At 34.3% G+C, this 17,458-nt stretch overlaps 1 protein-coding gene across 1 annotated transcript in view; it reads left to right on the top strand.

Annotated features, from left to right (window-relative positions):
* Positions 1–11,083, top strand: part of LOC149555233 (Ypt/Rab-GAP domain of gyp1p superfamily protein) — a 174,487-nt gene extending 163,404 nt beyond the window's left edge. The window contains exons 17-18 of the mRNA XM_089829319.1: positions 9,842–9,962; positions 10,105–11,083. Coding sequence (XP_089685445.1) covers positions 9,842–9,962; positions 10,105–10,359 — 376 coding nt within the window. The 3' untranslated portion in view covers positions 10,360–11,083. The remainder of the gene's footprint in view (positions 1–9,841; positions 9,963–10,104) is intronic.
* Positions 11,084–17,458: the final 6,375 nt, after the last annotated feature.

The raw sequence follows: 17,458 nt of genomic DNA, 5'->3' as shown, positions 1-17,458 counted from the left end.
CTTGATGGTATACACCCTTTGGTTGCATTTTAACTGTTATCAAAACCAATTCCATTGAGGATGATTCATAGGGCATCTTATAAGTGGTAGATCGTATCATAGGAATCTTTTTATATTTCTTTTAGTTTATCATATTTTATTTCATTAAGTAAAAGCTAAAAGTCAAAAGTCAAACTTAAGGTCTCGTTTTTAGGAGGTTATTTACGTTAACTATTTTAGTTCTCGTTTTTAGGAGGTTTTTTATTTTTAGTTTGTATTCTTCCAATTTGCACATCATGTTGATATTTGGAATTTCATATCTTGTATTTTTTGTATTTTTGGCATATATTATGTGCTAATATTATTAAATGTTTTCCTCACAAATTAATCAAGTTTGGAGTTCTCAGTTTAGTTTTGCAGAGTTTTTTTATTTCTATAGGGTAATTCATTTCTAATGCTAGATCTAAACTTGCTCTAAAAACTAGGCATTTTCAAAATAAATTACACTAAAAAATGTTACTGATAAGTTAAAAAAATGGTTTCGAAATTTCCATAAAAGGGAACTGGATGGGGAGTCTAGGAGCAAATTGAAAGTATCTTTGGCAGGAAGAAAAATCATTGGAATTAGAGGGTACCACTGAGTCAGCATTAGAAAAACAGGCAAAATGAAAAATTACACTTTGTTTGATTTAAAACACACGAGAGAATGGGGCTCTTGAAGTTGAGCTCCAAAAGTGTGATGCAGTTCAATGAGGCCTAGGCTCCTTAAAATGTGATGATGTCAGCATGACATTAGCAAGAAAGATGACCTTTATAGGGAGAAATCATCACATAAGTAGATGTGTATGTTCATACTCATACCTTGGCAGTGGCTAGGATAGGGACAAACACATTTACCCAATGGAATCAAGGATTGGGACTAACATATCTACCCAATGTATAGGGACAAACACATCTATCCAAAATTAAGGTCATCAATAGGGATACACACCTGCTTACAACAATTGTAATTGAGGACAAACACATGCAATCATAAACAACCCAAACATGTGATTGGGGACATACACATCTGACCACAACATAAAAAGCTTAAACCCCAAGTCCTCGTTGTCTCTTATGCAGCTACTATTAAGGTCATTGCCACTTTGTCCACAAAATGTTGTAAGACAATTGCCACTACCACCTAGAAACCAATATTGGCTTTAATCATTTTGGCATAAATAGTTATGTCGCTAATGCAATTTCACAGCCCTGTCACTAGTGACTGATGAGAGGTTGTTGATTTTCCTGCAGCCCTAATAAAATTATAAGCTACTTAGCGAATTTGTCTTTTGAGGCTCATTTCATTAGTTGTGAGGGAAAAATATATCCTCCCCCTCCCCTTGATATGAACTTTTTAAAGCAGTGTTGGCTATCAATGATCATGCTCTCCAAATACATAGACAACTGATTTTTCAAAAAAATAAAATAAAATTTCCAAGACAAAATATCTTAAAATACTAACCTAATAGTAAAAGACTAATAAAGATAATTAATTCCTAAACCTTATCCAAATTTTAGGTTCTTAATCTCAAAATCTTGGGTTCATATTTCATCAATCCACGCTCTTCTTATTTTGACCATGCAGTAAATTGATTGTTGCTGATCAGCAGATTTGCTGAAATTGGATCCTCTTCAAAACTTTGGTCAATAAGTTGCCCTTCTTTATCACCCACCTGAAAATTGGTTCCAGCAATATATGGCGCAGAAATCAATTCTGAACTTATATAGGCAAATTCAACAAAGAATATGAGATTTGTTAATGATGGAGTGTGAGAGGGAAAATTTACCTGTGACAATTATGGATTCTGTGCAAATCAGTCTATTGGAAGCAAATCTCGGTTCTAAGCCATGTTTATAGTGCTTGATGATGCCCTCATTCAATACCGCCCTTTTACTCTGGGAAATTTTTAGCATTTCATATATTTGCTTCCAAAAAATATATAATCAGCCACCTGAAGGTGTTGAGCCTCAAGCTTCCAGTATGTGGTCTATGGTTCACTGTTTCACCTGCTCATTGCCCTTCTGTTTTGCCATTCCTTCATTCTTGGATGAATTAGTCATTAAGAAAATGCAAGTCTCCTCTGCATCTCCTTGCACTTTTTCAAACACCATCTCAAAAATGGCCTCAAGATTGCAACAACCTCTCAGTTCGAGTGCTATCTTTCGCCACAGCTAGTCTCTCTGTTGGCTAATGCTTATGAATACCAATAGAATCAGTTGAATGGCACACACAAATCGCTTTCCACTGATGGCTTTGACCAACATGAAATGGAGTAACTAGAACAGTTAAATGCAGTGCATATGACCATCACAACTACAGCTTAGTAAAAATTGAATTTCGCATTCAATTTTTCAAAATGTGGAACATTATCAATCTGAGATTGATGCAGAGTGAATTTCACCTATGATATTTTCGACTAATATATGTATTCCTGAGCTCTGCTACTCTACTTCTACAACTAGAAGGATTGCAATGAACTCGTATTGCTCTAATACCATATTAGAAATTTTGGGGGAGACATTAGGAGCAGATTTTACACACCAAAATAGTATTCTTCTATTTCACTATTTTCACATTCAATACATAATAATACTAATAAGATTTCTCAGATCCTATTTTATAGGGAACAAATCTTTAAATATGTTTCCAGCTAATTTCTTTCAAACCTAAAATAGGTACGTGAGTATTTATTATAACTCATTTATTCTATCATAAAAAATATTAAATTATTCTAATGATGCAATATTCCTAACAGTACCTAGTGAGGTATCCATAAGTGATCAACCCTATACCCTAGTCCCAAGAGTGGATACCATCCCTCTTGGCCCTTGCCATCCATATGGGGGTGTGTGCATACTGCATACTGAGCAATCCATAATATCAACCTTCTACCCTAGGCCCAAGAGCAGATACCATCCCTCTTGGCCTGCATGTGTCCCTTACCATCCCTATGAGGGGGTGTACGTAGTGAGGGATCCATAGCCTTTCCCATGTTCCATTACCACCCTTATTCTTTTCCTATGTCTAGAGTTCCCTATCATAATGAACTACCAAACATAAATGAGTTACACAATATTGCACATATTCTTCAAATGGAGGTCACATAATAATAACATTTAGACCCATTCTTTATAAGCAGTAAATCATAAATAAGAATCCACTGTGCTGCTTATTATGAGAACTGATACTCCATACCAATTTATAGATAATAATCAGATAGTTGAGAAAGATCAGTATGGGTTAAATCTGCTTGGTTTGATGCCGCTCTTGAATGATAGCCTTCGATACTTATACCTCTCCCTTGCAGTAGAAGAGGCATGTGCTCTCAGAAGCTGTATCTCTTCAAAACCAATGCATCCCTTCATTTACCAAATTGCATCTTTTCCTTTACGGCATCCTTTTTCTAACACTAAATTGGACCTCTCTTGGAAGATCACTATTAAACGCATTGGTGATTATTATTAATATATACTTTTAAAAATAAACCAATCATCTTATCAGTTTGCCATCTTCTTTCTGAAGCATTCTTCTTTGGAGGACAAATTGTTGTGTATATGATATTGGATGCAAAAAAATTTTTTTGATAAATTAAATTCCGGATCAGCATTTTCAGAAAATCGAGAGGTCTTATAAATAAGACAATTGCCTGATAGACAATGTTTATTTAAGGACCCTTCATGTCGGGGACATGACAGTTCTTCCCTCCCCCAGATTGCTTGTCCCCAAGCAATTTAGGTTTGTCGTGCACCCTCCCAAGTAGAATCTTCCATAGGTAGACTCTTCCATTTAATTAAGTATTCCTCAATAGTTTTAGTTTTAATCATTAATTGCTTCTTTCACACATAAAGAATAGTCTTTGGCTCCAAAATAAATTTATGCTCACTGTCAAACGGTGGAACTCTGGATGCGGAGTAATATATTGCATGCTACAACTTTTTGAGGTGAGACCTGTGGAATACATTATGAATTCTGCTATTTATGGTAGGTCAATTTGTAGGAAACTTCTCCTATTTTCCTTAAAACTTTATTTGACCCATAAAACCTAGGCTTAAGTTTCTCAACTCCACTCACTTTCATTGATGATTTTTTATGCAGTTGTAATCTTAAAAAAAAAACTGAGTCTCGGAGAATGTTTGTTTGGTTCTCTTCCTACCACATACATTTTCTGTTAATTTTGTGCTTGATGGAGGTTGTCTTTGAGTGTATACATGATGTCCATGTTTTTCTTTGTGTGAGGATCAAATTTCAACAAGAAGTTGCCTTCACTCATATAATACTTGGTAGGAACTCATTCCTCTAGACATACGGTGAGTGGTATTTTAGCAATGTTCTCTTAAAAATAGCCATTTGATCCATGCATTTTGTTGCTTGATGACATAGTTCCTTAAGTATCACAACAATTATTTATTGACAATCTCTATTTTCCCATTTGTTTGTGAGTGGTAACTGATGCTAAGGTTTGGTTTATTTTCAGCTAACTTGAATGATTTTGGCGAAAATAGCCTATGGAAATGGCTGCCCCGGTCACTTAAAATACTTAAAGGTAGATCATGCAATCTAAAGACTACTTTGAAGAAACATTCAACCACTCTTGAAGCTCTAAAATCTGTTGATATGGCCATAAAGTGTGTACATTTTGGTCAGACGGTTGACTACCACATAAATAAAGTCTTTTCCTTGAACATTAAGTAGTCTTGTAAATGTAAGCTTCTGGATTTGATTATGTTACTTTTTTTAGCATCAAATCAAATCCAAAATATTACATTTATTTTCGAATGGATTGTGGAAATCTGATTAGATTAATTAGGTAGTCCTATTATGAAGATAATGAAAATGCTCTCCCACTTCTAATTGGGTATTGACAGCGGTTGGAGAAGACCTACTGGGAATGTACGTTCTTTTTAATTCCTTTGGCACAGCATGCACTCCATAATATGCTTTGTCACATCTTCTTTGAGATCTTTCCATTAAAATTTTTCTTTGATTTGTTTGTAAGTTTTGTAGTATCCTTGATGTCCTCACAAGGGGTTGTCATGGTAGGTTTTTAGGATTTTCCTTTTAATCTTTGACCATGGAGTGATGCATCCTCTGTGTAAAGGATGAGGTCATTAATGACCTGGTATCTCTTATCTTACCCTGCCTTATAATATGTCATTGGGGTGTTTGTTTTGCTTTAACACCACCCCAATGCCTTCCCCTAAAGCATGCAATATTATTCAAAAGGTGACGAGAAATCTGACAAGGCTAAAAGGGGCAGGAACTCATGACTTCTTTGAGTCTTTCAAGGGCTGCTTGTGCTTCTATTTCCAAGAAAATGCCTCTTTCTTGGTTAAGTTAGTTACTGGGGCAGCCGGGTTTGAGAATCATTTGACAAATCTTTGATAATAGCTGCAAAGTCCAAAAAAATCATTGACAGTGATCAAAGTTTGTGGATTTGGCCAATTTTCTATGGGATCAGTCTTTTCTTCATCTACACCAACCCCTTGATCACTGATTTGTGCCCTAGGTACAAAGTTTCTTCCAGTCCGAATTCACATTTGGATAGTTTGGCAAATAGTGAATGTTGCTTAAGAATCCCCAGTACTTTGTTAAAGAGTCTTAGGTGCAAGTAAGTTTCACTATAAATTAGGATATTGTCAAAGAAGACTAATAGGAATTTCCTTAGTTGTCCCCTGAAGCTATGGTTCATGCATGACTGGAAGGTGTCGGGAGCTTTATTTTTATCAGCTGTAAAAGATATATTCAATATACTAACACATATATGATTCGCTAAAAGAGGAAATATTGTAAGTATACAATTCTTTATTAATCAATATTATAAATATGATAAATGTTACGTTATAATAATTCAAACAAAATATATAATATATAATATATATAATAGATACAAACATATTAATGAACATATATAATATATTGACAATATATATAGCATGCTATTAGTAAACATAAATAAATATAAATATAAGCAAACAACCAAATAGAATGGTCAACCTTTCAAATGATATATGGTAGTCAAAATAACTACCGCCGACAAGACACCTTGCACATATTGCAAATAACGGACTTAATAATTATCACTTTACAAATATTACAAATGCTAACAGTCACATCTCCTGGGAAAACAAAGCAGACCCTGTGTATATAGGGAAGATGGAGGGAAGACAGTACGAAAAAACAGAGGAAGCAGCGTGGCAAGAATTAGTGCTTATGTGGCGGGCATTCAGAGGATTGTAAAATTACAATGAGACTGGAATAGCAATCCCCAGCACAGGATTATTAAGAATCAATTATCATCCTAATCACACGGGAGTCTTGATCAGGCAGGTGGTCTTACAAGTAGCAGCAATGTTGAGACTCCTCATTTGCAAAGAGATTGAAGAGTAACATGGAATTAGGAGGTGAAGCAACCAAGGTAAGAGCTGGTTGCAGTTAGCGCTGAAGGATGAAGTACAGGTTGAGTCGGCGGGAGAACTGAGTCAACTTTAAGGTAGTGGAGAATATTACAGTACATATTTGAGGTTTTGATAATGTTTGAATGCGGACAGTAATATGCATAAATGAGTGGTGAGCAGAATATATACTATATATATATACAGTTTTATATATAGATATATATAATTATAAAATGATGAATCGCCATAAACAATAAAGACAATCAAGGATCATTTTAGATAAATTAATATATAAATATATATGTAGACAGGCATATACATGCATATCTTTTCATACCTAACTAATTATAATCCATTTGGAGTTAAACAATTTATAGCCTATTCTTAGTCTCTCCCAATAGCCCCTTAGAGAAATAGTTGTTGTGTAGGGAGAGGCATAGTAAAACCAGACAAGGTGGGTAGATCCCAAGATAGGATAGGGACGGGGTCTTGAAGCCTTGAGGAAACTGCTTACCAAGTGTATTATGAAGTATTCATTGTCTTTTTAAGTTGAGTTGATTTGATTGCATACTGTTTAAAATTGAACAGGCTCCTAGGAAGGGGAAATTACACTTTTGTGAACCCAAAAGGCAAGACAAGAAATTTTAAATGATCCTAATAGCACCCAAAGGTCATTTTGGGTATATCTTCCTCCTGTAGTCTGATTTGGGTATACTCCAACCGTACTTCAATTTTTTAAAAGTGTACCTCCCCATGGAGTTCATCAATTAATTCATCAACTCAAGGGACGGGGTATGGGTTTTTTAATTATCTTCTCATTTAGCACCCTATAATCAGTGCACATTCATATTGTGCCATTTTTCTTTTCTGTAAGTATACCAGAAGAGGCAAAAAGAACAAGAGCATGGTTGAATATGTGGATGTGGTGACAACCAGTTTTTCCTCTTATTCTAACTCGATAGAATGAGTGTAAAGTTTCTGAAAATTCTGATTGGAAATGTTCAGTAAAGTCTGCAACAAACTCTGTCCTAAGGTATTGGCCTTTATGAAGATTTTATGTCTGTTCTTGATTGCTGAGAATGATCTTCTTGTTAATCTGAATATAGAAGAAGTTGTGGCCTTTACTTCTGATCTATATATATCTTGAAGAAGCAGACTTAATTGTAATTGTGTGTTCTTCAATCTGCAATACTAACCTTCCTATATACCTGACTAAAGGTCATAACACTCCAATGGACATGTCTCTTACCTAGGTTGATACATATGCCTCTTCTTTAAATCGGCGACTTACAAGTTTTAGTTATAATTAAATACTAACACACACATAGTGATTATATTAGTTTTAATGTCACATAACACTTCTAGGAAGTCGCTGTTTCATACTAGGAATAATATATAAGGCCATACGTAGTATATAGGTTTAGAAGAATAAGTGAGAACTGCACTTCCAGACCTGTAGGTTATCAGGTTATATTCTTAACACTCCCTCTTAACTTGATAATCATACAGAGAGATATCATATCTAGCAATATCAATACAGATGAATAAGCAAGAATTAATACTCTATATCTGTCTGTATCTTCTTAGTATTAAGTATCATAGGACACATGATACAAAGTCATATTACTAAACCTGTAATATGACAAATCATTGTTGCTAGTGATTATATATAGGATAAATCTGAAGACTAATTTAATTTCTTCATTTATCCAAGTTGTGACTCATAGAAACTGGTATTTCTATATCACAACAAGATGCTGAGTTTAAGATCTATCAAAAAACAGGATAAACCCAGAGAATACTAAAATTCTCCCTTTATCCAAATTGTGACTCATAAACATAGCAATGTCTACATCACAATATGATCTTGAACTCATCTAGATCTGTCAGCCAAGGTTACCTTAACCTTTGAAGTCTTTTGCTTCTGTGATTAGTGTTGCAACCAAGTTCTCATCAATAAATATTAAAATTGTGGATTGCTCCACTATCTACAAGGGCTGTCACTTTTTGCTCCTTAATAACACCTTGGATTCTGAAAGGATAATCCCTGAACGGCTTTGAGATGCAGTTCAAGGTTTCACATTCCTCATCCTTGTCACTGTACTTAATTTTCTTGCTCAAGTTTCCTTCTTGGCTTCTTTTACCACATAGATGTCCTAGTTCCCAATTCTCATTGCACTTGCAGCAATTTTTTTTTCCTTTTAAGGTTACTTCGATTGCGAAGATTTCTTGGCTCCCATGTATCCTTACATTAAAATCACAACCTTGCATTAAAATCACGACTTCGTTTTTCTCTTGGTTACAATTGTTACATTGTGCAGAAACAAATTACAACTCCACTCTTCTATCCACCATTTTGAAATTATCTTCATCCAAATCAGAAAAGATAGAGGTATCATTAGCAAACTCTAGCTCAAGAATAGAATCACTGGAGGGTAGAGACATTCCTTTAACAAGAGGGTCTAAAGACAAAACCCCTTGAAAGGTAGTGCAAAGCTTCAGCAGCAGCAAGAAAAAGATGTCAGGCAACGGGACAACATTGCCTAATAGACCTGCGAAGAAGAAATAAATCCACCAATTTACTAGTCATTCTGCATAAGAATACACCAAAATCAATAGAGTTAAGCATAAGCAGGATAAACGGCTATGCAATCCTATTGTAAGCTTTCTCATATTACACTTTTGATTTCCTCATTAGGAATAAGGAATATGCGACTTAGTAACTGCATGCTCACCTTTTTGCCATTATTTTGTCATGTTTGAATAGGCCATCTTGCACCAATAATTCAGCTAGAACATCCCTGAATGGTTTACCCACCCACAACATCTCCATTTAACTCCTTGATGCATTTGCCTGCCACCAAAACAAATCCTCACCCCACTCCCCTGTAATAAATGCAGGACTAGTGATTAAAGAGGATTTGATATCAATCCAAATTAGAAACCATTCTAATATTAAGAATAAAGAAAAGCTCATAAAAAATTGACACAAAATACAAAAAGTAAAAAATAGACAAAAAAATATAACAGAACACAGATGCTATGACAAATAGGACCAATTGATTCCAGTGGAGAGAGTTTGACCAAGTTGATAAAGAAGAACCCAACACCAGTTCTCACACCTAGAAAAAGTATTATTTAATATTAAAAGAAGGCTATATTTCCTTCAAATGCACTATTATCCACTTCAAAATAGTCACCTTGCTTAATCACTTTTGCCTTAGTTTGTTTAGGAACATTAGGATTGTATGTGTAATCCATTTCTTCATATTGTCATATGCTATTGTAAAGGAGCACAAATTCGGATTTAAAAGAAAAGGCATCTCAGAGTGCTATAAGATTTTAATCAAGTGTGTTTATTATGGTAAACATATTTTTCTTATTTTTTCAATTGCCAATAATTCTGACCTGTTTACTTTTGCAGAGTTGCTGCGGCAGTTACTTCACCTGCAGTAAATAATCAAGAGATTCCACAGGAACAGTCTGTGAAAAAACCAGGATTGCTTTCTCGTCCATTTGGGCTTGCATGGCGTGATAGAAACAAGGTACTTAATTCTTCACCAATTATCTGTTATTTTTGTTAGGGTTTCTTAACTTTTTAATTTTATATAATACAGTAAAATTAGTGCCTGTAGAATCCCCACTAATCTCCAGGTAAACGAAATAAAATTATCATCTATTTTACAGGTAAAATTGAACAACGTTGATTCTCAGGCAGTGCAATCTCCTAGGACCAATAACCTTGACCATCAGGCAGCTCTGTCTCCCAGGAACAGTAACCTTGATCATCAGGCATCTCCATCTTCCATGACAAGCAACACAGAGTTCAAGCTTGATTCACCTACAAGTAAGCATGGAAATTCTCAGTTGGCTCAAGAAGGATTGAATGGATTCTCAGAATCACATGATTCAGGAAGTAAGGATGAAACGAGTTTATTGTGAGACCTCTGTATGAGCATTGTCTAATTAACATTATTTCAGAGTAATTTCACCTCTACAATGCACCGCCCTTTACATATTTTGTATAGTGGAAAACTGTTACTAGACAAAGCTTGTGCATTATGCTAAATTCCTTCTTAGGCTTGCAGTTCACTCCTAATATAGTAATACTGACTGAGGAGCTTAATATCAGAAGAGTTTTCTCTTCAGTAATTGAGAATGTGCTTTTGGGGTTTAGAGCCAACAGAGTCATCCACACTAGCTATGGGCCATTTAGTTTCGAACTCAAAACTCTTTCATTGAATACCATCTATGTTAGATGGGGAGATTCATTTCTATGTTGTGGTTCATAGAGGTCATTTGTAACTTTTCTTGATACTGGAATCTTGTTAATGCAAGCTCCATTATTTGACTACTTTATAGGTTACCCTGATCTGGCATACTTTAGAGAGAGGGATTTTATAATAACAAAATGGTGTAAATCATGTGTCTATATAATAATTGTAATAGGTCTTAAGAATGGATTCTATTGCTGTGGGAGAAAGGTGTATTGAAACATAAATAATGGGAATTGTTTCTCTACTCAGGCATTGGCCTTGATTTCGGTCTTTAAACATTTATTTCCTCATCTCAAAACTGTTTCCTCGAATGTATTATGTTAATCTGTAATGTAAACCACGATTTTGAAAGAAAACGGAATTGAACGCTGCGGACTTAATTATGTCCATATTTTGAGTCAATAAGCTCCTTTTCACATGCTTGGCATCAATATGGTAAGTTTTGTATCTTTAGTTATTCATTTTAATCATAATTTATTTGTCCTAGATATATAATTACTTCAGTTTTTGTTAGAATTTTGGTTGGAATTCGTGGTGTAAATGGGTTTATTGAAATATAAATTCCATTGCCATTGTATGATGTTCTATATGAATACATTTTATTGTTACGATTTGGAAATATCTCCAAGAAAGAAATTCTATATTAAACAAAAAGCATCCTTCTCATTGGCTCTTTTGTTGATGAGAAATGCACTATTTTCTGTGTTTAACAAACATTTAATTCTGCACAAATTGATGAGATATACATGCATCAGTGCTTTTATTCACAAAGATCAAACAGATGTTTTCCTTTTTTACAGACTTTATTGGCTGTTATTTTTCTAATAGTTGACGATTGTATCCACAGGGAATAACAGTTTTGTTTGCAAACTTCTCCTTCCAAAACTTATAAAATTGGTTAAGGTTGCTTGGCACAATTGCATTTTAGAACTGATGGCTTTAATCAAACTTTGCTAATGAATAGATGTTGCCAAATATTTTGAGTAGTTGGCTATGGATTTAAAATAAGTTGTGCAGGTTTTTGGTAGTTAATATGGTGTAGGGGTGAATTTGATTCACTTAGATATTCATATCCAGCATGAGCTTTTTAAAAGCTTGGGAGATACAAAGATGTTTTTTAATAAATGTTTTGCAAATGTGCCCTTATGCACAAAATTTTGAGCTTCCTTCAGCAAATATCATTTTATTAAAAGACTAATTTAGTTGTGTAAGATGGTCTGAGGAGTATAATAAGAGAAACAATGAAAGGATCCAAACATGTCACTCTCACATGGTTTTTCACATCGTAAAATATTGTTTTAAATGTTTCTAGGAGAGTCAAATGAATAAATGTATTTAGCTGGAGTTCATTGTAGATTTGCTATGATAGATAGCTAAAATGACTTGTTAATTATTTAATTCTCATAATCGAACTACAAATTAAGTGCACAATAAATTCAGGGAGAAACTCTATCTGATTTATAACAATAAATACTTTGGGCAAAATATTTAAAGTCTACAGAAACCCGTCACACATAGACAATACCTAAGGAATCCCATGGGCGAAATATTTAAATGTTGGATCTTCTATTCAGCTTAACAACAAACTCTCTTGAAGCATGGAGTAGAGTTTGCTACAACAATTTTATATATAGAGAGAGAGCCCAATTGCTTTACTTCGTGTGCAAGAAAAGAAAGAAAATAAACTTATGATGTTTTCTTGGACTTCAAATTATATAAATCACTGTTGATTTCATGCAACCTCACAAACTCATAAATGTCGTATTAAAGAGTTTAAAAAAACTGAAGTTGTAAAACATCTAACTCACCTTTGTAGCTAAAAACCAAAAATTAACACAAAAAAAATGGAGTTGTTGCAAACCACCAAACTCACCTTTGTGGCTAGAAAACAAAAAATTAACACTCCCTCTTAGCAAGAAAGATGTTTTGCACAACACCCAACTTGTCCTTGAATCTTAAAAACTTATTTTTCATGGGATTCTTTGTCAAGATGTCTACAATCTATTCATTTGTAGGAATGTACCATAGTTTCTCTATCTATCCCCTTCTCTACACAATCTTTGATGATGTACATGATCTCAATCTGCTTGGACTTGTCATGAAACACTAACTTCTCAGAAAGTTTGATGCAACTCTAATTATTGTGGTAAATGACTGTAGGATCTAGCTTTTGATCAAAGAGCCCAGCTAGAAGTTTTCCAAGCCAGATAGCCTCACATGTAGCCATGCTTGTTGAGATCTACTCAACCTGTACATAAATTTGTGCAACTGACTCATGTTTCTTGCTGTATCAAGAGATATTTCTTGATCTTAAATTGAAATGACATCTTGAAGTGTTCTTCCTAATAACCGTATTGGTTGACCAATCTGCATCATTAAACCCCTCAAGCTTCTCAGAAAGTTTGATGCAACTTTAATTATCATAGTGAATGGCTATAGGATCTAGCTTTCGATTAAAGCCCAACAAGAAGTTTTCCAACCCAGAGTCTTACATGTAGCCATGTTTCCATGTACTCAACCTCTACGTAAATTTGTGCAGCTGACTTTTATTTCTTACCATATCAAGAGACAACTTTTGATCTCAAATTGAAAGTACACCTGGAAGTGCTCTTCCTCATTATTGTACTGCCTTCTCAATCTACATTAGTAAACCCCTCAAGTTTCACTCCATCCTACAAACATACTTCAACCCATAATCAACTGCATCTCAGAGATATCTCAAAACATTCTTTGCAACTATCTAGTGCATATGTTTGGGTTCCACAATAAATTGACTGAGAGAGTTCACTAAGATTGTTCAAATGTTTCTTTGCCAAAAAATCTTTGGAGACAATCCCTATAAACAATATTTGGTTTAGGTTAGATTAGTTGGGGTCCCTATTCATCTTAGAGTTATTGTTCATAGACTACAAATCAAAACTTTAGATGACATCTCTAAAAGTTTTATAAATGAAATAGATGTCAAACAAGGGTGCCTATTGTCCCCTTTTTTTGGTTTATAAATTGACAAACTTGAAGAGTTGTTAACTTGGAGTTTATTTGGACGGTTTTTTTATAAAGCTTCTCATATGCGAGTGACCTTATTTCGATCTCTAATTCTTCTCTTGCCTTATAAAAGCACCAAATTCCCCTTAAGATTTCTTCTTAGAATTGTGAGGATGCAAGTCAATATCAACAAGACAAAAGTGATGTTTTTCTCAAATAAAAGAAAACATAACACAAGTTTCAATTTGAAGGTACTACTCTTGAATAAGTGTCAGATTAAAAATATCTTAGAATATACTCTCATAAAAATTTAAGTTGGGAAGGGTGTAGGAAGAAGCATATTTTGGGAGGTTGAAAAGTTTTTTATTCTTTCCAAAATCGATGTAGAGAGATGTTGATGTGTGTTTTATGACTCCCCAACAATAGAACAAATTAATGAGATCTCTTATCCTCACTTGATCAAAATCTCGTGTGTGCTAAGATTGAAAATAAGATCATACAAGTGACTCCAAGGTCTCTTTCCTATCAAGTCTTGACCATGGACCAACAATGGTCGATGTGATTTGTTGTTAGTCACGAGGGACCTTGTGTTTGCATATGAAAGTTGATTCTAGATCATTTTAGATATGGGATCCATTGAAAGATGTTGAAATTGAGTACTTTTTATGGATTTTTTGATAATGTGGAAAGTAAAGAGAGGGTTTAGGATTTCTAAAGGAACACCATTAAAATGAACAATGTAGATTGAATGATAGAAGTTAAACATCCATAAAAATGAGGTTCATGCTTACTTTGCACAATGACTTACAAACATACTTCAACCCATAATCAACTGCATCTCGGAGATATCTCAAAACATTCTTTGCAACTATCTAGTGCATATGTTTGGGTTCCATGATAAATTGATTGAGAGAGTTTACGAAGACTGTTCAAATGTTTCTTTGTCAAAAACTCTTTTGAGACAATCCCTACAGACAATATTTGGTTTAGGTTAGATTAGTTGGGGTCCCTATTCATCTTAGAGTTATTGTTCATAGACTACATGAGGAAGTTAAATTCAAAATCAAAACTTTAGATGACATCTCTAAAAGTTTTATAAATGATATAGGGGTCGAACAAGGGTGCCTATTGTCCCCTTTTTTGGTTTATAAATTGACAAACTTGAAGAGTCGTTAACTTACAAGGAGGAGATAGAGTTTATTTGGGCAGTTTTGTTATAAAGCTTCTTGTATGCAAGTGACCTTATTTTGATCTCTAATTCTTCTCTTGACTTATAAAAGCACCAAATTTCCCTTAAGGATTCTTCTTAGAATTGTGAGGATGCAAGTCAATATCAACAAGACAAAAGTGATGTTTTTCTCTAATAAAAGAAAACATAACAACACAAGTTTCAATTTGAAGGTACTACTCTTGAATAAGTGTTAGATTAAAAAACATCTCAAAATATACTCTAATAAAAATTTAAGCTAGGAAGGGTGTAGGAAGAAGTGTATTTTGGGAGGTTGAAAAGTGTTTTATTCTCTCCAAAATAGATGTAGAGAGATGTTGATGTGTGTTTTATGACTCCCCAACAATAGAACAAAATAATGAGATCTCTTATCCTCACTTGATCAAAATCTCATGTGTGCTAAGATTGAAAATAAGATCATACAAGTGACTCCAAGGTCCCTTTCCTATCAGGTCTTGACCATGGACCAACAATGGTTGATGTGATTTGTTGTTGGTCACAAGGGGCCTTGTGTTTGCATATGAAAGTTGATTCTAGATCATTTTAGATATGGGATCCATTGAAAGATGTTGAAATAGAGTACTTTTATGGATTTTTTGATAATGTGGAAAGTAAAGAGAGGGTTTAGGATTTCTAAAGGAACACCATTAAAATGAACAATGTAGATTGAATGATAGAAGTTAAACATACAAAAAAATGAGGTTCATTCTTACTTTGCACAATGACTTACAATCAATAATTGTTTAGAACCATGGAATTCATCAAAACACCATCAAATTATCCATTGATATCAAAACACTTTAAGACTAATCTAAATGAGGGAATAATGAAACAAAGCAAGTACCAAAATATATCAAGCAATATGTTGGACGTTCCAAATGGATCAATAACTTGGTTTAAACACAACTCGGGGATTGGATATCCAAATTGACCAATTATCTTTCTTACAGAGAATACACGATTACATTTTTAACCCGAGGATATATCCTTGAAATAGTTCTACAAAGTATATGCACTATGAGATTCTCTATATTGTCCCCACTAGTGACGACAATAATTCCTACAAAACCAATACTAGAATTTATACAATAATAAAATATATTTTACTATTCTACCCTCTATCCTAACCCAACCTTAAAGAAATCTCTAGATCGGGTTTCCTAACCCTTAGTTATTCAACCATCTTCCCTAGAGTGCACTCCTTAAGGCTCACATATGCATATGTTGACACCATTAGAATATTCTTCCCATTATATTTCCTCAAGCATGTTGGTCAAATGGAGATAAATTTCTCGCATACCAACATTATAGAGGTCATGTCCTTTTAGGTAGTGTTTGGCCAAGTGGGAATTTCACCCAACTCTGATACTGACACTAAGACTTTGTGATCTACTTGGTCGTGTCAGCCAAGTGGGAGGTTATGCCCATCTTTGGTATTGTCACTATATAAATTATGACCAAATCTTCTTCCCATAAGAGATTTCATTGATCAAGTAACCTTTTGTAGATGCTTAAAATCATCCCTGCAGACTATATTAATTTATTAATATTTCTCGTGACATTGTAATTAATTATTAATTAATTAATTATATTGCTCACTTTCTTCTAATTATTTAATTAAATTATTTTAATTAAATGAGTTCATTCTCTTAAGTATTTAAATCTAATTTAAGTACTCCTAGCCTTAATGTGTTAAATTAATTTAACACATGATCCTCCATCATCCCCTTTTTAAATAAATTTTGTTTATTTAATCCTCACATCCTATTAATTTCTCTAAATCCATGATTAAATTAAATTTCATTTAATTTAATCTTAAGCCTAACCTAGAGCCTAGCTTGCACCCATCATTTTCATCCTCTTAAGCTTACTTCTTCTCTAATCCCACTTAATCATTCTTAATATTCTCCCTAATCCCCCTCATTAGTCTAAGAGTGTGCTCACACATGTGTGAGATGGCATGCCTACACACTCCCATTTGCCCTCTTGTCTCCCACTCTTCTTCTCAAGTTTGCTCACACATGTGTGAGCAAACTTTGAATTTTTGACCACTTGCATGGCTTGCATGTCACCTTATGTGGCATCTATATGGATGCCACCTCACCAAGCCCTCCCTCAAGCCTATAAATAGAGGCCTTGTCTCAAGCATTTGCATCTCTCATTATTGCATTGTTACCCTGTCATTTTGAGTTTTGAGTTTTCATGCTAGGATTTTCATTGTAGTTTGAATTTTCATAGAAATTTTTAGGAGAATACTAACCATTTGGTAGCTGGTTTAGCTTTGCATTTCCATTATTGGTCTAGTTTGCATGCATTTTCTCATCTCCATTTCATTTACATCTTAGTTTAGCTTGCATATCTAGTTAGTTTCCTTGTTGCATTTCATATTCTCACTTGAATGCCCTCAAGTATGGCTTTCTCCATAGCCATTTCTTGAGGTGTTCTTCATTTCATTGCAGCCTAGGTTCATATTGCATCATCACTCACACTTGCACATTCACTCAAGAGATTCAACACTTTGTTGTGTTTGGGAGAGCACACTACCCCCCCC

The sequence above is a fragment of the Cupressus sempervirens genome, chromosome 5, assembly GCF_028749045.1.
Source record: "Cupressus sempervirens isolate cs-2001-9-10 chromosome 5, ASM2874904v1, whole genome shotgun sequence".
NCBI lineage: Eukaryota > Viridiplantae > Streptophyta > Pinopsida > Cupressales > Cupressaceae > Cupressus > Cupressus sempervirens.
The sequence above is the reverse complement of the archived record's forward strand: the minus strand, read 5'-3'. Positions and strand labels throughout refer to the sequence as shown.